This window comes from Epinephelus fuscoguttatus, linkage group LG12 (assembly GCF_011397635.1).
Source record: "Epinephelus fuscoguttatus linkage group LG12, E.fuscoguttatus.final_Chr_v1".
Taxonomy (NCBI): domain Eukaryota; kingdom Metazoa; phylum Chordata; class Actinopteri; order Perciformes; family Serranidae; genus Epinephelus; species Epinephelus fuscoguttatus.
This window is the reverse complement of record NC_064763.1, coordinates 20,053,037-20,076,624: the sequence shown is the minus strand read 5'-3', so window position 1 is coordinate 20,076,624 and position 23,588 is coordinate 20,053,037. Positions and strand designations below refer to the sequence as shown.

Here is a 23,588-nt window from a genome sequence, read left to right as displayed (position 1 = left end):
AGAAGAGGAAGCCGGCCCAGGATGCCAGTGTGCTCGCGAAGTTCGGCATGGGCTCTCGTTACCTTGGAGTTTCTCTTCAGGAGGCAACAGCCCGTCCTCCGGTTCAGCAAGGCAGCGTCTTCATTACACTGCAGTAGAGTTTTCCATAAAAGCACACCGTGTAGCCGTGTCATAAACCCCTTAACTTCAAGATTCGCAGCATTTTTTGGCTTCCAGGTGACCAGAAGAATCAGCATGTCGTCCGGTGCGATGTCCCAGAGAATGGTTTGGGTGGACCTGGAGGTCAGTGACAGCGCTAAAAACCGGGTTGTGTCGTGAACATACTGTTTTAAGTTAGCTAACATTAGCTAGCACTACGCCAAGCTAAATAGAGGGAGACGAAATGATGCTAATGATTGTCAGTAGGGTGTGTAACGGTGTATCGTTACCTGACACGTTAAAATCAACCTGGGGATTGTAACTAACGGTTATTTAACGTCTGCTAATGAGAGAAAACCCCGAAACGTAACGCTAATTAACGTTAATTAACCTTACAAGCCAGAGTAACCGACAAGATAAATACGTATTTGGTCTATGTCACGTTTTAGCTAACTAGTCCCGAGATGCTAACTGGACATTCTGCCACCAAAGGTTATGCTAACGATGTAAACACCTAGCTAGCAGTTTATTGAGTAAACCTTTTGGGGCGAGCTTTTACATGTTAGCATCATGGATGTCTGCATCATGCTAGTTGTTTTGCTGACTGAAGCAACAATGATGCATGGCGTGGACAACAGTACAGTAACAGTACTCTTTTAAATGTGCAACATCTGCTTGTAAGTAGTCACACATTTGTACAGGAAGACTCCAGTTTAAAAGATATAACTGAAAAATGACCAGGCACAATGTAACACCACATGAATGAGTAAAACACCTTTAAGATAAAGACTGCAAATGCACGTGAGTTGCCTTAAATTTCGAACTATGAGACATCACACTTGGTGCATCAAGTAATATGTATATCACTCCAACCTCTACAAGTAAAAAAAACTGCATTATGTGACACTGTAATGTGTGGCAGAAGTGTGCTAGTTCAAGTTGTGGTGGTGTAGGAAGTTCACCCACTAGGGATGTGCTAACTCTTTGCGTCAGTGTTTTTGTAAAAATATAGGGGCTCATGCACAATAGGGCTGCAACGATTAGTCAACTAATCGATGACTAACTGACTATTAAAATAATCGGTGACTATTTTAGTAGTCGACTAATTGGTTTGAGTCATTTTTCATAGAAAAGTGCTATAAAAGTCCCCCAAAATAATCTTATTGCAGCTTCTTACATTCAAATATTGGCAGCTTTACACACTCTCCCACGACGGTGAACTAAAACCCTTTGGCATGAGTATGAAACAAGACATTAGATGCCATCATTTTGGGGTTTGGGAGAGACAGACCGACATTTTTCAACATTTCAACACATTTTTCGATAAAATGATTAGTCGACTAATCGAAGAAATAATCGACAGATTAGTCGACAATGAAAATAATCGTTAGTTGCAGCCCTAATGCACAACTTCAGACACTTGACAGGTGCATAGGAGGAAAGTGTCCTTAGGCCAGAGGTCGGCAACCTTTAGGCTACTATTAACACAGCCATTACTGGCAGATAAAAGGAAAAAAAAAATCTGTCTGGAGCCACAAAACATATTTAAATAAAGGTAATGGCTTATTAAGTCTAAATTAGCCCATCCACATTACAAATAGGTCTAAATGAGCATTCAGTAATATAATTTACTACAAGACGGCTACTCTGCACTGGGCTAGTTATAAATATTTAGTACTTTAACTTTGCAGCGTTGGTGGTGGAAGCAAATAAATCTGTCGACTTTTCCTTTTTCGGATTTGGGTATTCGTAGTTAGCCGCTCTGGAGAGACTCCAGGTGAGCCACTGCTACTGAAGTTCAGCAAAATTTAGAGGAAAAGGCACCAGGTCATGGATGTATGATTCGCATTTTAGTTAGTGAAACATTTTTAAAAACTTTTTTAAATACAATGTATGGGCTCCACATTTCTGCAATTGTAGAATGCAATAATCATCTTAGGCCTACAATAATGACAAATGAAAATCTGAATGTTAAAAAAAAAGTTCCTCATTTCCAGGTAGTTTTATGTCAAAGCCACAAGGAGCCAGTGGAGAGGGTTTGAAGAGCCGCAGGTTGCCCATCCCTGCCACAGGCGAAGAAAAGGGGATTCCCACACACTGTTGTGTTTCTTGCAATCAACTTTTTTGATGAAGGTCTAACGACCAAAACACCTGACAGTGTGCAGGAGTTATCTTTTCTTCACCTGTGTTAGATTGTTTTTGTGTCTTTTCTCAAAAAGGTCTGAATGACACACTTGGTTACGTGATGATACATGTTGCCTTGGCTGTATGCAACGATGGCAGATGCAGGCATACGACTACCTCGCAACAGTTATTCCAAGGGACTTTGGGCCTTTTGTGAAGATGTTGTGAAGTAATCCATGATATTTAATAATAAAATACGCATTGTAAGATGTAAAGTGATGCTGATTTTTGGGGCAAATGTTAGAGATCTATCTTTGAGAAGAAGTCTGTCTGTGTGTTATTTAGATGACAGGTCTGGACATTGAGAAGGACCAGATCATTGAGATGGCGTGCATTATCACAGACTCTGAACTGAACATTTTGGCTGAGGTAAGATAAACATATACACACACACTTGGACTGCTGATTCTCTTCTGTCTGTCTTGTCAGTTAAATTCATCTGTTCTCGCTCGACAGGGGCCCAACTTGATAATTAACCAGCCAAACGAGCTGTTGGAAGGGATGTCAGAGTGGTGTAAAGAGCATCATGGAAAGGTAAGCTGCGTTTGTCGTCAGGAGCTTAGAAGGAAAACACAGAAAATGACATTGGGTGGAAAATGATTTTTGAGTGAGTTTGAAACTTGAACCATTTTGGACAATGGCCACACCCAATTCAGTGGTGTTAAACGAAGCATTCTGCCCATAACAACTAAAAGTAACAATCAACATTAATTCCTGGGACAAATGACTCAAAACAAATAAAAAAAGAAGGAACCACGGTCACATTTTTACTGGCCTTCATACTGCCTTCTACTGTTCACTAACCTGTTTTTATGACATCAAACTTTACACACTAGTCGAGAAATAAAAAGGTAACTTATCTACTTCAAAGCTGTGTACACCGCTCTGGTCTACTGGCAGTCAGAATGCAGTCTATCGACTGTTTTTAATAGTTTTCTCACGTTTAAAAAAAAAACCCATATGCACTAATTTTGGTGGGAAAAAGGGCGCGTGTTTTAGTTTCCAATGTGACATATTTCAGCCATATTCTGTTTAACTGATGTTGTTAAAAGATGTATCCATTCTACACTGTGACTTTTAGATGTGAGAATGTTTTTAGTTTGTTTTCCATTTTGCTGTGGTTAATACAAACAAACATTTGTATTAAACGGAATACGACTGTTTGGTAGCTTATGGTTTCCAGTATGCATTTACATTTCTTCATACCAAAAATCACCCATTCTTTGAGATAATTCATGTCCTACTAAAAAAAAAACCAAGAAGTTAAAAGTAGCTTTTATCAACACACTCATTCTGTTTTTGGAGTGAAAATTTATTTTAAAGGATATATTTATTAAAACATTAAAAACATGATTTCTAAAATATTTTGATGTGCTTTAAACTTTTTGACTTTTAAACTTACCCTGTACCAGAAAACACTCATGCCCCAGACAATAATTCACATCTTCAAACTATTATATAGAAACAAAAATATAAACGTACAGTGTGTACTGATAACATCTGGGTAGAAATATAATTCTGTAATCATCTTAGTTTTTGAAATATTTTTTTATGAAAATGTTGGCCCTTTAAAGATAGATCCCAAGTTTTTTGTCAGCTCTGTCAAGCCCATTTAAAGGCATTCAGCTCTGCTTTTGGGCTCAACTTGAACTCCACAGACCACCTTTGACACACAGACACGAGTGGTATTGATCTTCTCATCTCCTCGCTGGCAAGAAAAGGATTAAGTGTATTTACCACAATGTCAGACTTTTCTTTCAAGGTAGTGTGTGAGAGAAGGTATCTGTGAAAAAGTGTTCAGTGATGTGTACAGCCAGTGTAACTGTGTCTCAGTCAGGACTGACCCAGGCTGTAAAGGACAGTAAAATCACCCTGGCACAAGCAGAGTACGAGTTCCTGTCCTTCGTCCGGCAGCACACCCCGCCTGGATCCTGTCCCCTTGCTGGTGAGTTACTTTTTGTCATCAGCTGCAGTGCTGTGATATCACTCAACCGATCTGGCTCCCACAGACATCTGTTTTGATTCCTCTCCCTGCAGGCAACTCTGTGCATGCAGATAAGAAGTTCCTGGACAAGTACATGCCACAGTTTATGTACCACCTTCACTACAGAATCATCGACGTCAGCACCATTAAGGAGCTTTGCAGGCCAGTGTTTGCGTGGCTGTGGAGTGTCTGAGAGTTGGCGTGCTGTTTTGCAAAGATGCATGAGTTGCAGTTTTCCACATTTGTCTGTACTTTTTGTTTGTTTAGCGTACTTTTAGCTCATGTAATCAAGACCATGTTATTTACTCAGGCCCCACTAAAAATCTGTGCCCCATTCAGTAGTTTGCATGTCAAAGACCCAGTTTTAATATTGCACTGCTGAGTAGGTTCTGTAGCTCAATGATAGTGTCTCCTCTTAGTAGGGCTGCTCCCTAATAGTCGACTACAAAGGTCATAAGTCAGCAAGATTTCATTGGTCGATTAGTCACAGCACAAAAAAAAAAAACGTAACTCAATATTAGGAGCTGTGCCTTGTCAAAATAAATCAAAACCTATATGACTGGACCATGTGGGAATTTAATTTGAAAGGACAGACACAGGAAGTGACCACGCTCAGCAGTCAGACAGGAGTCAGGTTAATTTCCAGGGCTGGTACCTGCGGTTATTCCACAGGCTAGTTAATAACATGTCGGGCAGGAAATCCAAAGTGTGGGATCATTTTGAGAAGGTGAAGGACGAACCCAAGGTGATATGTAAACTCATCTTCATTGGTCGACTACAAACATGACGTATCATCTGAAACATGGAAGTAGCTACATGCCCATTAGCCCACAGCGTCATTAACAGGCGGCTCGCTCAGTGTGTGACGTGCACTTGTAGATAAAATATAGGCCTATATTAATGAAGGTTCATTAGTACTCAAACCATTGTGTTGCCCCGCCCACAATTTATTTTTAATTAACAGGGGGCGGCCCTACTACTTAGCAGTGCATCAGAATAAATTAAAGATAGTATGGCATTCTCTTCAGTTTGATTGCTTTATTAGACAAATATTTTGTTCTATAAACGCATACAGACGGTGGTATCCAGAGGAATACAAGAACGTGCCTCTCAAGAAAGCAGCCCACAGGTAAACAATACAAAAACACATCTGAATCATCATGTAAAGTATGATTGTATTTTTTTTTAGTCTTGTAGCTTTTGCTGCTTTATTCACCAAAGTAACTGCTGAGATCCTTGAGTACGATGGCGTCACTCTAACAAAGTGAGACAATCAGACAGATTGTCTAAACCACTTTCTTTGAGGTCATGTTGAAAATAAAATGTCACTTCTAAGTCTTCATTGTACAGTCAAATTGCACGACTTGAGTAAGTAAAGAGGATCGAAGTTGAAGCAGGAAGTGCTTCCATAAACCGTGATAGATTGTTACAACAGACAGTTTGGGTGCTAACTTTAATGTTCAACTTTGTTTCTCTTCAGAACAATTTAAAATAACCTGGGGCTTTGTTTAAAACCTCCCTGATCATGTTTCTCGCCTCAGCTGACTTCTTTTTAGTGATATTGTCATGCTCTGAGATCTCAGTAATTAGGATGGTAAGTACACCGGTATCTCAGTGAACATAGCTGGTGGCAAAACCTGCGAAAATAAGATCCAAGTTGAATCAAAACTGATCCTTTAAGCTTACTTTTAAGGTTCAGATGAATATGCATAATACAAGGAATGCAGTTAAACTGGTTTCTTCCTCCTTCCCGCAGAGCCTTGGATGACATCCATGAGAGCATTAAAGAGCTGCAGTACTACAGAGCCAACGTCTTCAAAGCCTCAACGGAGGAGAAGAAGCGCAAGATTGTAGAAAATGGAGGCAGCAACAATAGTTAGCAGCCTTTAGTGTTGTATCGTAGCATTTCTTGACAAAAAGCAGTTAAATCAGTCAGAGATATATGTGATTTCTCTTGATTGATTTTAGTTTCTGTTCATATTTAGCTGCCCAACAATCCTTCGTTTCAACATTGTTCAAAAGTTTAACATAGAGGTTTCATCAAAGGGAGCATGATTCTCGTGTGACAGTTCTTTCAAAAGAAAGCTATTTTTCCGAGTTTAAAAGAGGAGCATTTGAAAGTGACCTTGCAGTTTTGTATTTATTTATCTTCAGTCTGGAATTGACTTTGATTTTCCCTTGTTTTTAAAATGAAACCAAATAAACTATGATCCCTGAGGAAACAGTCCATTCATTTGCGTCACCTTCATCAACCAAATACTAAATACCTCATCAACACACACTGAATGTAACCAAGTTTTGGAGTATGTGGTAGATTCACATGGGAGAAGTGACTGAATTACACAGAAGTACACACAGATATTTTGTATGAAACTTTATTTGTTGAGTGTGGTGTTGATGGGCCCCTGATGCAATCTAATAAAATGCTGGAGCAGCTCACAGACACAATACTTAACATTGATGTGATGTGACAGCTGCAGAAACCTGGTGGGAGACAAACCAACCCTAAATGTTTGGGAAACACATTGATTGATGATGCAATATTCTACTTTCTTTTTTAATATTACTAACTGCCAAAACAAATCCTGATATAGTACACTACTGTATACTCCATTGTGTATATACAGTTGTGTATTGTTGAGCTGTAGCAACACTAGATGGCAGTGTGCGCCTTGGTAAGATTGGAAGCACAGCACAATGCCATGTCTCAGTGAGGTAGAAATAAAAAATGAAACAGGCAATGAATGAAGACAGCTGAGATTTATATGAATTCATACTGTTTAATGATGCAGAAGTATGACTCAATTTATACACAAGTGCTTATTGAAACCATTGTTTGGTGTTGCAAGGATCAATTTCAAGAGCTGTATTTGAATTGTTCACATGACCAAAGTCATTATTGAACCTTTCTGTCTATTACCTGTTTGTTCAAAGTTCAGAATTCATGTCTTCCAACTGATAGAAAAGTTTATATTTACTTATAATTTATAGTTTGTGAACAGTGCATTCAGACCCCTTCACTTTTTATCTAAATTAACTTTTTTTGCTCGTCAGCATATACTTGCTGTCCGCTTTCTTAGGTACACCTGTTCAGCTGCTTGTTATTGCAAATAGCTGGTGAGCCAATCGTGTGGCAGCAACTCAATGCATTTAGGCATCTAGCTATGGTCAAGACGACCTGCTGAAGCTCAAACCCAGAATCAGGGCAAGGAAGAAAGGTGATTTAAGTGACTTGAACGTGGCATGGTTGTTGGTGCCAGACTGGTCTGAGTATTTCAAAAACTGCTGATCTACTGGGATTTTCACACACACAGCCATCTCTAGGGTTCACAGAGGATGGTCCGAAAGAGAGAAAATATCCAGTGAGCGGCAGTTCTCTGGGTGAAAATGCCTTGTTGATGCCAGAGGTCAGAGGAGAATGGCCAGACTGGTTCAAGATGATAGAAAGGCAACAGGAACTCAAATAACCACTGGTTACAACCAAGGTCTGCAGAAGACCATCTCTGAACCAACAACATGACCACAGTGTACCCATCTTCTGATGGCTACTTCCAGCAGGATAACGCACCATGTCACAAAACTCAGATCATCTCAATCTGGTTTCTTGAACATGACAATGAGTTCACTGTACTCTAATGGCCTCCACAGTCACCAGATCTCAGTCCAATAGAGCACCTTTGGGATGTGGCGGAACAGGAGATTCTCATCATGGATGTGCAGCCGACAAATCTGCAGCAACTGTGTGATGTCATCATGTCAATATGGACCAAAATTTCTGAGGAATGTTTCCAGCACCTTGTTGAATCTATGCCACCAAAAATGAAGACAGTTCTGAAGGCAAAAGGGGTCCAACCTGGTACTAACAAGGTGTACCTAATAAAGTGGCCAGTGAGTGTACGATAATGACAAAGCAAAAGCTGAATTATTTGACTGGTCAGGGTTGAGAGACAGCTTGACAGAATAAAGTACAGAGATATCATAAATGAAAATCTTGTCCAGCATGCTCAGGACAGGGTCAAAGGTATCACCTACCAACATGACAATGACTCTAAGAATGCAGCCAAGACACAAACACACACGAATAACAATACACACATACAGTAAACACCACCTGTACCTGTCAGAGCAGACTGGTTTTAATTAAAGGACTGTGGAGGGGAAAATGGCACTGCAGGCTGCAGGGTTTGTATTGTGCAAAAATGATTTGTTCAAAATCAGGGTCTGCTGCTTTTTAAATCAGTCAGTCTGGTAGAGTGTCTCAAAGGTTGACATTTCAACTTAAATTAGCTGTATGTGTGTGTGTGTAGTCTATACGTGGCATTGCAATTCCATTGTTGACTCATCACATATTCTCCAGTCCCCACCCTCCACTGCCATTTCTCTTTTCTTCTCAAAAACAAATCGATGGGGAAGCAGACAACGTGTGCTTTTCACACGCACACATACCCGCACACCGTGTGAACATGTGACAGCCCTCAGACTCCATCCCAGCCTCCCAGATTTGACTTAATCTGACAAGGCAGGTCATGAAAGGGAAGGCGTAAAGCCTCTTCTAACCCAACTTCAAAGTGAGGTAGAGGATGTGGAGATGAATAGACAGCGTTCTGACCTGGACTGTGTGCATCCATGCTGTGGTGTGAAAACTCTGTGGCCGTTAGCTGACCCCTGAAGTGCAGCCAGACTGTCAGTCAAATCTTTGTTAGCTTTTTTTTCTTTTCTTTAACAGACAGGTTGAGGAATCTGCTTATCTTATATTACTGCTAACAGCAATCACAGTTCATTAAAACATGAAATATGGTGGAGTCTGCATCTACCACCATACAGCAAAAATCTTTTAAATTAATTAGAGTGGCGGCTTTAAGTATCTGGGAGCCAAGGGCTGTAATTACTGATGTCTGACAGGTTTTATTAAGTGAAGAGTATGATCAATTATTAGATGTACTGTAGCAAAACATAAACCTAGAAGGGGGTATTCAAAGTTGAGGATTTCTAGTGTCAAATATTAATATCCCCCAATTATCTTTCTCCAGCTATCTACTGACTCCTGGCATTGTTAGTATTGTGCATCTCTTCAAGCCTGGTTAAGCAACTTTTTTAATTATCATGTAGCGGCTGTTAAAACTTTATATTTGTTTTTTTTGGTTCTTTGACCCGGTGCGTCACTGAAGACCACTTTGGCTTTGTCACATGATGGAGGTAGATGAGACGACACTGCTCGGCCCCGTGAAAGCACTGTTCTCTAAAATTCCTGCAGTAAGGAATTTCTGTACCATCGGAGTACTGCAAGCCTGAAATATCACCTCAACACGAAGCATTTAGCAGCGAACTCGGAGGTCCAAGCTAGCACACCCTCTGATGCTAGCACTAGCAGCCACATTCGACTAGGTGTTCAGACGCAAACTGAGTAAGTCTACCTGTGCCCGACTGACTAACTCCTTTGAAAAATGGATGGAACTGCAGACCAGAGGTTAAGGAGTCCAAAATCCAGCAGCCTTACTTTGACACATCTGCCAAAATTCATAGAATTGAAAATTTTAAATACTTTCACATCAAAAACTAATGCATGACCTCAGCCCAAGGTCCAAGAGGGGCCAATGCAAAAGTCTATGCACCACTGGTACTGCTGGAATGGGTGTGGATGAGATTCCTAATTTGGAAAACTTTGTTCCCCTGTCCATAATTCCTTATGGCTGGCTTGTTTATCGTTACAGTAATGTTTCATGGCTTAAATTACCCGATGTTGGTGCAACAAACATGGCTGGAAATGCCACCAATGTCTCGCTAAAAAACAACCAGTTTTGTTGTTATTGGCCTCCAACAGTGGTCTGCAGCTTGGCAGCCATCTCAAGCCACAATCCCCTCCTCTTCCAAATGATGAAGTCAGCTTATATACATGTATTCAGAGCTACATCACTTTAGAAGTGTTGATATAACACATCTGAAACGTACACATATAACATTGCCCTGCTTTGCAGAAACGTATAATTCCAACATTTTCATTTGGTGACTGGGCTGGTTACGGACCCCTTCCCATGCTGTGACTGGTTGTCAGTCTACTTATTCAACATTTATGGCCCCAGGAGGATCCTCTGGTGCCACCGTCAGGCCAGACTTCACATTTTTACATCCGTTGCCACACTAGTGGTAAGACGAAGTCGAACACTATTACTTTCTAGTGGGATCATTACAGCATCATGGGGCAGCTGTGTTGGCTATAGACACCCACAGTCTTGTTTTAACTGGAGCACTTTGTGCTGCACAAGTAAAATGTGAGGCCACAAGAGAGCGAACTTACCATAAAACACTTTAAACCCATAGAAATCAATTAGACAAAAAAGTCCTTTAGAGCCAGGTGTGTATCCAGCCTGATCATACTCATATATTGGTTTGTGCAGAAAAAAGTACTTGAGCCAGGAGGAGATATGGCATATCGTTTTTTCATATTAAGTTTTTGTATCAGACCTTCAGACCTTCTGTCGCATTATAATTCATAATGGCAATAATCATTTGGTGGCAACAAAGCCAGCCACATAAGCACCACCAAGACTTGGAAAATTGCCATAAATTTAGCACAAATTTAACGGAGCTAATACCCAAGATTTTGCACTAAAATATGGTTTGGCCCAGAGAGAAAGTTCGTCTCAGCAGCTGTAATTGCTGAATTGTTGGTACTGATCAACAACCTTGTTAATTCAACATACGTAGGAATAGTGTATGAAGAGAAGTTTGTTTTAGGAGGTAGTAACATCTTAAAATCTGAAAGATGTCATAAATTATTTGCAGCTAAAAAGTTTTTTTTAACTGCTAGTTGATCAATCAGTCAATCGGATTTTACACAGAAGACTTGGGCAGAATCTTTTGGTAGATTTTTCGAGATTATGATGAAGGACATATTTCATCATTACCACCAGGGTGACATTACAGTTTCAGACCTCTCAGACCTTTCATACTTTTTCTTAGCAATGCTTGTGATGAAATTTTCACAGCCTTTATGTGTCCTGTCCCTCTACCCTTGCTCCTGTGGAAGGCACCGCTGCAAAGTGCACTCAAACTTCATGTTCACTGTAATTAAGTTTACTGGTATTCTGCAGGATGCTCACCTCAAGAAAACTTCCAGGCTTCTCTGTGAGTGTTTAATCTCTGCAACAAGCACAAGGTGCAGGCCTGTGGTGCAGTACAGCAGCAGGCTGATCGTCTCTGAGGTGCGCTTGACAGAGCTGTGCCCCTGCTTGCTGTATTTGGCTACCTGAATTAAGAGCGTCGACTGTGAGGCGGATGGGGCTGTGCAGCTTTAAGGGAGGGATTCAGGAGACAACTTGCCATATGTCCCTGCTTCAGAGAAACCAGTGTTTGCCATCAGCAGGTTTTCACCCTCTCAGCAAGCCTTTGATCTGTGTGTATGTGTGTGCATATGCTTGCAACTGCATAATGTTAATGAATAACCTGATGTCATCAGCACCAAGCTGTGGAGGTGATTCACATCTTACTGCAGAGCTGTTGTCTTTACTAATGATCAAACTGACCTTGCCTGATATCAGACAAAATTGTCAACTTGTTACACTCCGCTTACATCTTTAGTCTGACATTGCGTCCACTGTAACCGATTTCGAGGGGGGAGAGGATTTGATTTTACCTAGCCAATCACTAGAGACCAACATATCCGCCTGAATCAAGCACCATGTTAAGGCTACACTGAAGCGTAACCATGCCAACATATCTGTGAAGTCATAGTTTTAAGATTGATGCAGAGTGAAACAACTACAATGTCAGGCACTATTGAAAAGACATATGGGTTGTTTTTAATTTTAACAAAGAAGCCGCTGTTTATGTCACAACATTAGACGAATCAGTCAACTTTGTTGAGTGGGCAGTTTCAAAGGTCTAGACCCAGGCAAAAATGGACCTACTCCAATGCACAGTTGCTTTGGGTTTCCAAAGCTTACCATAGGTCCTGTTTACACTTGGTGTTATGCGAACGTACCCAATGCATCCTCTTTGTATCTGATCACTCAGACCTCACCTGGAGGTGTTCTGGGCTGACCACATTCCTTCAGCGGTATGCATGTGAATGTGTCCTAGGCCACAGTAAAGGACCACATACTCACCTGACGTCCCTGCTTATCCAGCCCCCCACCGGAAAATAAAACTTTCTGTTGCTGTTGTTACACAGGTTAGACACAGCGGCGAAGGACCACCGGAACGATTAATTGCGTGATGCTAGCAGTCACCTCTGTCACTGCATGTACAGGTAGACTCTGACAAACTATCCCTGAGAGACTTTCTGAGAGGCTTTTATCTGCCTTGAAAGTTATGTAAAAGGTAGCCAAAATTGGGCTCACATGAAGATTTTATAACCTTTTGGACCTTTGTAAGAGATGTGTTGAAAAAGCCATTTGCTTTACTGTTTTTATGTATCTGTTCCTCATTTTCATGCTTTGCTTTGTTGTGCCATTTTACATTTTAAGTTATTTTTAAACATTTTTTTCCCTGTGTCATACAGTATATACAATGCATTTAAATCAGTTACGTAACAACTGTCTGTATGCGTCTTTTTTGTCTCAGTTGCACTCATTGTGGACCATTTCCTAGAGATCACTTTTCTTGTTTGTGGTTCTCTTCAAATGTGGGCCTTCAAATATGTTACTGGCAGTTGTTCTCATTGCTCAAACACATTTTCCGATCACAGCACAAACAATGATTCCAGCAAACCCTCAACGACTGTTCATTGTGACAGCAGGGATGTAGTGCAGTGTAAACCCAGTTCAGTTCAGAGTATCTTTGTTCTGGAGTTGTTTGTATGACTCTTTTATAGGCCGATAAATCTTTATGACTTCAGTTTATAGCAACAAAAATACATGCACAGAAAGATGTGAAACAGCAACAGAATATGAAACTGAGTGCAGATAACACAAACTACCAACATCAACCCAAATAAGTACACAACTATTCAGCTTAATAAATGTCTGCTGTGTGACAGATGTGCAGCACACAGGTCGTCGAGCCCTTCCTGACTGACTCACCCTCACATGATCACTTGGAAATAACAAAGTACTGCCAACAAACTGCTGCAGTAGTCCAGCTGTCGGACATGCCAGCCTGGCAGGTCTCCCTCTGTCTCTGCTGTCCATCACCAGCCGTTGTGTCATCTGTCTCAGCGGTGTAGAGCTGTCAGACAGCCTGTCAATCACCTGTCACACCTGGTCTGAGTGTGGGAGGGCGGTGCTGACCACTCAGCTCTTTGCAGGAAAGAACAGGAGGAGACTGTACATCATGTGTGTGCATGTGCCTGTCAGGGAATAGTATTGACCTTACTGTTAACAAGGAAGTGCTCCAACGCTGTTATCTTGTCTTTTAACTTCCTGTGTACACCGGAAGTGAAAATGCATTGCACTTTGTAGATTGACATTTGCTGCTTGCGCTCACCTTACACCTACATTTTAAAATCTAATCTAATCTCCTTGATTATGTCATCCATTATTTAAGGCTAGGAGGCTCAGGTTTGCACCAGTTGTTAAAATGTCTTAGCACACTTAACCGGGTGTTGTGTTTCCATTGTTGGAGCCTATAAATACCAGTGACTACTGTGGGGTCAGTTGACCCAGGTGTGAATACTGTTTGTAAACTTTCCTGTTACTGTAAAAAGCCAGATTTTAGTAGGTGTTAGCAGCTTTTTGTGCAGTGGATTGTCAATGAAATATCATATGCATACCGTACCCTACAAACACTATATTTGTCACAGTCTGCCACCTCCCTCACCAGCTCCTGGTAAATTTCCCACGCCCCCCTCATCAAGACAACTCCTCTCACCTGCCTCCACAGCTGCACCTCATCAGCCAATCAGCCTGGTATATAAGCCTCTCCAGCACACACACTCTTTGCCAGATTGTTCTTTAGCGACATGCAAGACATTCCAGCACTCACTCTTGGCTTAATTCCCCGGTACTGACCCTGCTTGTTCCTGACCTGCCTCTGTCGTCTCTGCCCTGGTAATTACTTCAGCCTTCTGTCTCCTGTTCCCTTCCTGGTTCCTGTCTGCTTGGCTCTGTGGCTGCATGGTGCAGCACCAGGCCTGCTTACCTCAGTTGTCCTGGTTTGGCTAGCTGAACTCAAAGACCCATTACCAGCTGTCTGCCTGCCTCAGTGTGCTGCATTTGGGTCTGCACTCGACCCCTGACAATATTGTATATACAAACCTTACAAAGCATTTTATTCACAAACTAGATAACTGCATTTCCTGCAGAAAATGTGCGTTAATGCTGAAAGCTAAACTGTCTCTCATAGCATTGCTGAAAATGCAGAAATGTGGAACAAATTGCATGAAAATCTGAAAAGTCAAATGTATTGACAACACTGCTGAAAAATGTATAACCTCATAAACTAAGTTTATCATAATTAGAATTAGACATTTTAGAAATATCCCAGTTTTGGAATATGGCCAGTTTTTATTGCTGGTGTTAAACATTTTGTATAAAGCATAAACACTTATTTTCATTGTTTCTTTTTCTAATTTAATGGCCTATTTACTAGGGATGAACTCAGAATGGGCGTGGCTTATGTCAGAGATGGGCGGGATTTAAACAGGAAGTGGGTGTATCCTGATCTGAAGTTTAAGCCTGAAATTAATATGGGTTGATCAGAAGTTGCTGTATTTATTATTTACCAGAAAGCTATTTACAGAACAATCTCAGAATTAAGCTCCAGATCATTTTTAATGGATTAAAGACAGCTACCCAAATTTAGGATTTCCCCTAATCATGACTACATATGACACACTTTACTCAACTAGTACTAATTTTTACATTAAATTTACTATATTTCTCTATGATCAACTAAGTGATTGAAAAAGATTAGATAAAGGAATGCACCTGCTAAAACTTTAACTGCACGATTGTAACTGAAACCATTTTATTAAGTCAGTATCAGCTATTAAGTTCCAGTATGTGTGCATGTATGAGTAATTTCAGCATGTTATTCCCTCTTGTAGATCAAATCTCCCACTGATAATTAAGGTGCCTTATCTTAAATTGGTGTCTGGTGAGATGAAACGCCCTCGCTTCCTTTTTTTTTTTTTTAAGGAATCCCCTGCTGTTCTTGTATAACTGATGAATAATATGTGAAACATTCAATCAGATTTTATTGTAATGTGACATTTTCATCTGATTTAAGTGAGGTGTTCACAAATACTAATGATGATGTTTATTCAGAGCGTCTGTGTCCATTTTTAGCAACCCAATATCTGAATTGTGTCTCAGTGCTTTTTCCTTCTTGTAAAGGATTAAATATAATTGTTTTTTTTATTTTGTTTTTCAAATTTGACAGCTTAAAAAAAAAAAACAGAGTGAAGATATTCTAATACTTTAACAAATTTTGCCTGCGGCAGCTTCAGTCTAAATATATCTGCACTGGCCCTCAAAAACCTGTAACAGGCCAACTCTAATGTGCATAAAATTAGAAGTTAGTGAGTTTCCTAAATGATTAAGTTCAGACGAACATCCAGCAAGTGAAGCTGTCCTGTTTTCCTCTCCAGTGACATCCTGATTCCTAGGATATGCCATGAATCATTCAAAAGCGTTGCGAACACACTGCCCCCGGCTCACTCCTTTCACTAGCTGTCGCTGCTCTTCTCAAAGTTAGGGAAGAGAGTGACGCACAGCGAGTGCAGGCCTTACAGCTCAGGCTCAGCACTGACACACTCACAAGGTCAGACACTGTACATGACAAAAGCCTAACAAGAAGGGACAGTGCGTCTGGGAGGACAGACATTTTAAGCTGTGGCTCTTCAGCCAAGCTTTGTCTTAATAAGGAGACATCTGACACTGCTTAATAGACGGAGATGGAAAAATCAGGGAATTGTTTATGCAAGCTTATTTGCAAAGGCTCTTATTATAGCTGCACCAGGCTAACCTTTTATGTGAAAATATGCCACTATTATCAGCCTGCAGTATCATGTGGACAGAATCTAATTGCTTCATCATATATTTTTTTGATCTTCCTGTTATGTCCCTATGGCAGACAATATTTTCCTGTTTCTGAGGTGCCTATAGATCGGGTTGTATTCACCATGTTAATAAGAAGTGACCATATGAGTAACCAACTATGATATTCTTGCTCTTTAGTGAATTCACAAATTGTAACACACTTAGATTTTTATTTTAAATGATAAACACTGTATTTGCTGAATTGCGCAAAACAGAAAAAAAACAGCATCCACACCATTTTGGAAAAGTGCAATATTGTTTTACGTTTCAAGCTCTTTATTATCATATGCACAACAATTAAAAAGAAGCAGACGTTGGCAATGAAAATCCTATAGATCTCAGGCCCCCTACAACTATGCTTATTAAATATGTATAAAAATAATCATGCAAGTAAAAAACTAAATGAGAATCTAAGACATAAAAAGTACAAGATAAAACAAAACAAAATATAACATTAATGAAATATTAAATAAAGTTATATAAACTTATGGTGGAAAGTAATTGCATATGAATAAATTAAATGTAAACAGGAATAAAGTTCAGTCAGGAACACTTTCGTCAAAGAAAACTTTTCTTCCATTTGCAGTATTATATTTGGCAGTATGGCTCTGTTCTGGGGCCTCTGTCTTTCCCAGGGCCTTCGCAGAAAGCCTCTTGCGCCTACTTGGAAAGCAAAAGGCAGATCGAGCAAACCTCCCTGCCCTTCCATGCACCTACATGGAAAGCCTAAGTCAGGAAGAGCAGCAGCAAAGACCCCCAGGAACAGAACAGAGCAGCATCAATGACAAACAGAAATGACATTGATAAGTCAGACACAGCATGAAAAGGAGGAGCTGAGGTGGAGGCAGGTTGCAAAACAGCTGGCAGAGGAAGCAGCAGGCCAGATCAGTTTAAATAGGGCACCCTGGGGGCGTCGGTAGCGTAGAGGATAGTGCCGGCACCCCATGTACAGAGGCACTGCCTCACTGCAGCGGCCATGGGTTTGAATCTGGCTCGCGGCCCTTTGCTGCATGTCAGTCCCCACTCTCTCTCTGTCTCCCCATTTCACTCTCTGTCCTGTCATTAAAGGCAAAAAAAGGCCCACAAAAAAAAGAAAAAAAAAGGGCTCCCTGAATGAGATTCGCCAATTGTTGCATAGAAAGGAATGATTTGATCTCTTAGCTGATTCCCTTCCATCAATCAGTTGCTCCACCAGTTGATTAAACACCAGCGTTCCTGTGACTTGAACCACCTACCCTTGCCTCTCTATGGGCCAAGTTTGCTTTACACAGTACTATAACCTGTAATGATCCCTTGTCCATTTTAATAGACATAACTTTTCTATGATGTCTACATCTATAGCCCCGTTTCCACTGGGCAGTACGGTACAGTACGGTTCAGTTCAGTACACATTTTTTCCATTTCCACTGTGAAAATTTGTGGATGGTACCAATGGAACTGTTCAGTACCGTCCCCATTTTTGGTCCCCCCTCTGTTGGGGTACCTAGCACACAGATCTGGTACTAAAAGGTGGAGCTGTGAACACTGCAGTCTGATTGGTCAGTAGAGGACAGTGACTCTGCTCAGGGCTGAGTTGAGTCTGGTTTTGTAACCACTGTTCATACCGTGGCAAGTTTTATATTAGTAAACTATAACTAGAAAAATGAAAGGATGTTTTGCTGCCTCTCACAGCAGCTGGAGTCTGAGAAAAAAAAAAACTAAATTCACTGGGTCGACTGCCCGCAACTTTTGAGAAGGAAGCACAAGGCAAGTTTTAGTCCATTTATCATATTGTTAAAGTGCATCAATTGTATTTAAACAGTTTTTAAAGCAAACCTGGGATGCTGTATTACTTATACATGTCTAAAAAATCATATGAAAGATTTTCAGCTTTTACGCAAGATTTTTTTCCAAAATATCTGCCATTGGAATGGACTGGGAATCTGAGTGTCACTGGAAAATGAAGAGGAGAAATACTGTTCTGATTTGATTTCTAATGATACAATCAGTTTGTAATGCATCCCATTGATTATATACACAAAATAATCACCTCAGGAGGTTTTCAACACACTGTTTCCGAGAGATGCTTCAGAAATTGAGGATATTTTAAGCCGTGATGACAAGCACAATACAAAATACAGTATACATGCAATGTGATTTAAAGCATCTGAAGGCAGCAGGACACATTGATCAATCTGCAGCCTCTTATTTGAGAAGTGCCGCTCCGGAGCTCAGTAACATTGCACACATTGTTCTCTTGACCTTGATTAAATTATGTGCAAGCTGCTACAGAATATCCACACACACCTCTGCACACATCACACCGGTTGGTTACAAAACTGGTATTCTGTTTACACGGGAAATGCTGGATTACCTGGACCCATTAACATTGTTCATCATTGTTTCCAATCAGAAGTGGTGTTTCGTGTCTTAGCTTTTTAAAGATACTGTTATCATTTATGACATGATTTCCTGTGTAAGTGTTTATCATGGAGTTGGCGATGGGTTTCCTTTAATACTATCGCACCTCCTTTGTCTGCAGGTTTGATTATAATGATCTGGAAAGCTCTTGTATGTTGAGTTTGTCATTATGGCTGATGTTTGAGTTAGAGTCACAAGTCTTATGTTAAGGATTTTTGTTCTGCCACTCCATAGAATATTTGAATAGAGGGATTAGACGAATGAAGAATTAATTAACTTTTTGGTTTAAACACAGGTTTAGTAGTCCTTTGTGTTTCAGGATTGCCGAACATATGTTTCAGTTTGATATTTCTATTAAAAAAAGAAGAATATATATATGTTTTACTATTTACAGAATCAGCTGTGTGAGTTGGAACAAAGCTTTAGAAAAGCTGAACAGGTCTTTCATTCCTCTACGGCCAAGGTTTTTTCTTTCCTCGCTTTTTTTGTCACATGAGACGCCTATTATCTTATCGTGGGGTCCCAACCGAATTGACATAGTTCATGTTTTTAAATGTTTACCATTAAATTAAAATTGAATTTAGCATTTAAACACTGCTGACTTTGAACTGATCAAGTCTCTCCTCTTCATCCATACAGTAACAGCAACCACTTACTCTATGTCTTTCCCCTCCTTTCCTCATCCCTCTCTTCTCCTCGCCACAGCTCCTTCCAGGGCTTCAGTAAAATTACAGCACATTGATTTTGTTGGGGACCTCAGTGGAGCACAGTTCAACCTAAGAAATTGTGTGTGTACGTGTGTGTATGTATCCAGAGCACGGCTGGCCAATGAGAAACGACCTGGCTCAAAGGTGCTGATGCAGCTCCTTGGCTATATGGGATTGTCTCATCCCATCAAGTGACGTTATGGATTGAATATTGACGTGCGCCTGCCTGCCAGCCACTGAAACAAGACAGCAAGGACAACAGATACAGTCCCACACAGGCAGCTTGAAAGCAAGCTTCTTTAGACACTTTTGCAGTAGACATTGAATTTTGCATCCTTAGGGAAAAGGTGGGTTGTAGTAAGTATAGCACGTCTGAGTGGGACAACTCTCATGGAAAAGACAAAAGCCTTTTGAATAATGCAGACAGCTGAAGTTGAATCTATTCCATGTGCTGTTAGAGATACTTTTGGCACTATAATCAGTAAAAAAAAGCAGCTAAGGTTGAACCTCAAATCAGCCCATACACAGCTTTCTGTATGACCGGTTATCAGGTGTTCGAGCTACAAAGGAAGAGCAGACCTGCACTTATCATCCCAATGCCACACATGTCAGCAGCAGGAACTGCAGTACTGTTATGCACTCATTATTTTCACAGCACTTACAGCCAGACAAGTCATTGACAAGCCAAGGTAATTGTTTTGCAAGTCAAAGTAGGTCTCAATTCAAGTCCTGAGTCAAAACCAGCAAACCTCAATCAAGTCCAAGTCCTAGGCTGTGTCTGAAATCACTCCCTACTCACTACATAGTCCACCATATCCTCCTGAGACCCTGTGTCCTCATATGTGGACATCACATTTGGTTTTACTTGATCTTATACTTCATTCTACTTAACTCAGACCTGTTGTCCTCATTCATGGACACTTTTTGTGCCTTCTAGTGGTAGTAAGAGCACAACACACTAATCCATGTAAAAACAAGATGGCAGCCATCTCTGCTGAGTCAGTCTGCAGCTGATCCTGACACAAAAGTGGACAAGGTCCAAAACCTGATCACATTTAATGGTTCAGACTTATTTATGATAAATGAAGTTTGTAGTTTGATATGGCAACAATTTTAACCAATTTTAGCAACAGTAACAAGCTGAGACGCTGCTAATTAGGAAGTACTTATTTAAAGACATTAGGACTTTATTGTTGTCTCATTTGAGGACATTGGGACTTAATTATCATTGACAACGTTCAGTTTTTTATACTTACTGAGTCTTACTGATCCCAAGTAGCTCGGAGAAATTAAAATTGCATACCAAACATAAGTTCACGATATAGTGAGTTTGCCATTTTATAGCGCTGTCCGAATGTATAGTGGTAATTACAGTATTATAGCCTATATAGTGGACTCAAATATCCCACAATGCACCGTGAAAAGTAGTGTACAACCAATGGACACTAACCAATATATCCCATCATGCATTGCACCAAAGGAACATACGGACAACATGGAACGGACAGACGAGACGAGAGAAAGCGACTGGATTACAACCTCCTGTGCATGTTCGACTTATAATGACATGTTGAAGTTTGTTTTAACAGTTTTTCTTTGCCATGTAATAAACTGTCATTTTAATGTGTCGTCGTCGGTCCCTGAAGAGATAAAAATAAATCAGCAATAGAGCTTCTCCGGTGCTTAACAGGTACTGTACAGAATAGGGCTAATAACGCTTAAACTGAACATTACATTAATATATATATATATATATATATATATACATATATATACATACATACATGTATATAAATCTAAAAATGAGATGAGTCACAGAAGATATGACATGTCATTAAATATGTACCTGTCACATTGACATAACAGCTGTAGCCTACTTTATTTTTCATGAGCTACAGTACTTGCTCTAGTCCTGGATGTCCTGATTTGGAATTACTAATTTGATCATTTTGTTGTATTGATATGATATGATATGATATGATATGATATGATATGATATGATATGATATGACTGATAGTTTAACTTGAAGATTTCAACCCCTGAAACTGATGTGAAGCAGCTGTATTTTCTCCACTAGAAAAAGTGTCCACTCCGTTTGCCTTATTTGACCCTAAAAAACCCACCATCCCCTTGGGATGCGAGAGTGATGTTACACAGTGATGCTTCCTTTCCCCTCCCAAATGTAAATGTAAAAGAATCTTTAGCTGAGCACAGACACTGGCTTGCACAGAGGACATTAACCAGACAATGAGCCAGAGGTTTAAATCTGGCCTTTTGACAAGTAATTTACAGCATTAACATAAACTACAGCTATTGTAATCTGCTGTTGTAGAGGTTTGAATGGAAGTCCCTGAGAGGAAAGGTGAAGAAACCTTAGTTTATCTTGTATGTAGGAGATAAACTAGGATGATTTTTCTATAGATACATATGTACATTTAAATGGCCAAAACTTAAAATTAGAAGTTTACTCAATAGTTGAATAGTTTTAATGTTGGAAGTTGATACTGTGCTGGCGTGCACTGACAAACGCTTGCACAAAGCTGCTGTTTGACTGATTCAAAGTATATCCATTGTCAGAAATATGAAGTTAATACAATACACACTTTTTTATAACACAATTTTTAGTCTTTAGGCTTAGAGAGTCAACGGGCCAAAGTCAGAATGAGCTCACTGGTCATTGGTGTTAAAGTTATAGCCAAGTTTTAAGAGTTTGTCAAGTTTAAAGGCATCAGTTACGTGAGTCTGACTCAAACCTAATGACTCACAGCCAAGTTCTACTGCAAAGCTCTTATTACAACTGTGCCCTCCAGATCAGAGTCCTGCACGGGTCCATTTTTGAAAACCTGCACCTGCCCATACCCGTAACACTCAGCACCAGAACTGAGCTGCACCCACTCCTACCTGCTAATAACAGTCCTGCGACCCAACCCACACCCTTAGCTAAACACACAGGCTACAGTCAATCATATTAAGCTGGGTTCTCTGTTCTTGAATTACAAATCCAGCAGAGGAAAAGTCTATTTCACTGGCTGCTGTTATTCCATATTACTTGTGCTCATATATTACAGTGACATATTGGTAAATGAAAACATTCATGCACCTCTCCATCATTCATGATTTCACACATGCTGCTTGGTCTAGTAGAGGCTCACCAGTAGTTAAGACGTCAGCACTTTACCAACCGAGCGCAGCTACTTTGACTCAGATGTTGACCATGAGTTCAATTAGACACACGTGAAGGCTAATTATTCGCTGTTCTTTAAATCGATCATGCCTGGGGTAATGAAAGAAATGTGGTGTTGCAGACGGTGGAGGGAGATTGCTTCGGTGGGACCTCGGCATTAATCTGGATTGACCTGCGGAGTGATGTGCTGCTGTGCCGTGGCCCAAAGCACTCAGAATAAATGGAAGGGGACAGAGATACTAAGATGTAGAGAATGCAGAGTTAAAACACACACGTGCTTTATTTTGCAGTGGTGCCACCGACTTTGGTTGCGGGAGTATATTCAGTGTATCTGCTGTTTCATGTGAGCACACAGTAATCGTTATTCACAGATGTGAATGGTGGAACTGGCTCAACAAAATGTGGATTTGTTTTTTCGCAAGTCTTGCAAATGTGGGTGCTGATAAATTCAACACAACTATAAACTTTTATTTCAATTTAACCATTAACACTAAAGAGTATTTAGTATTTTTTATTATTTAGTATTCTCTATCCACCAGGTGTCCAAAGACTGTCACACCTGTCTCTAATCACCTGACTCCCACACCAGCCTGCTCACCTGTTTCCACTTCACCTCATCAGCCCTGCAGTGTGCGTGCGTGTCTTCCTGTACCTTTAACCTGCCCCAGTCCTGTTCACTGCTTGATTTTCCTGCGCTGATTTTCCTGTCACATGCCTGGCCTGGTCTTGTATCTCCTGAACCACATGATCCTTCAATAGACCAGCTGAGGAGCCACCCTGATGACCAGTGGCCATCTCTAATCAGGTCCCTGAAGAAGACATGGTCCCCCTGGCTCTGGAGGTTATTGGCTTTCTGCTGCTCAGCTAATCTACCTCTCACTTGCCCAGCACCAAGAGACTCCACTGTTCAGTGCCGCTGACCACCAGGATGAACCGTCTGCAGCCATCCAGCCCTGGCTGCCCTCAAGAGCGCCCCTAACGACACCACCCACCTCCTGGCCGCACTCTAGAC

At 40.6% G+C, this 23,588-nt stretch overlaps 1 protein-coding gene across 1 annotated transcript; it reads left to right on the top strand.

Annotated features, from left to right (window-relative positions):
• Positions 1 to 6,525, top strand: smfn (small fragment nuclease). Its single transcript, XM_049593187.1, has 7 exons — positions 1 to 282; positions 2,608 to 2,691; positions 2,779 to 2,856; positions 4,156 to 4,267; positions 4,360 to 4,468; positions 5,382 to 5,435; positions 6,063 to 6,525. The coding sequence occupies exons 1-7, from the start codon at positions 22 to 24 to the stop codon at positions 6,184 to 6,186; spliced, it is 822 nt and encodes a 273-aa protein (XP_049449144.1). The 5' UTR covers positions 1 to 21; the 3' UTR covers positions 6,187 to 6,525.
• The last annotated feature ends 17,063 nt before the right edge of the window (positions 6,526 to 23,588 follow it).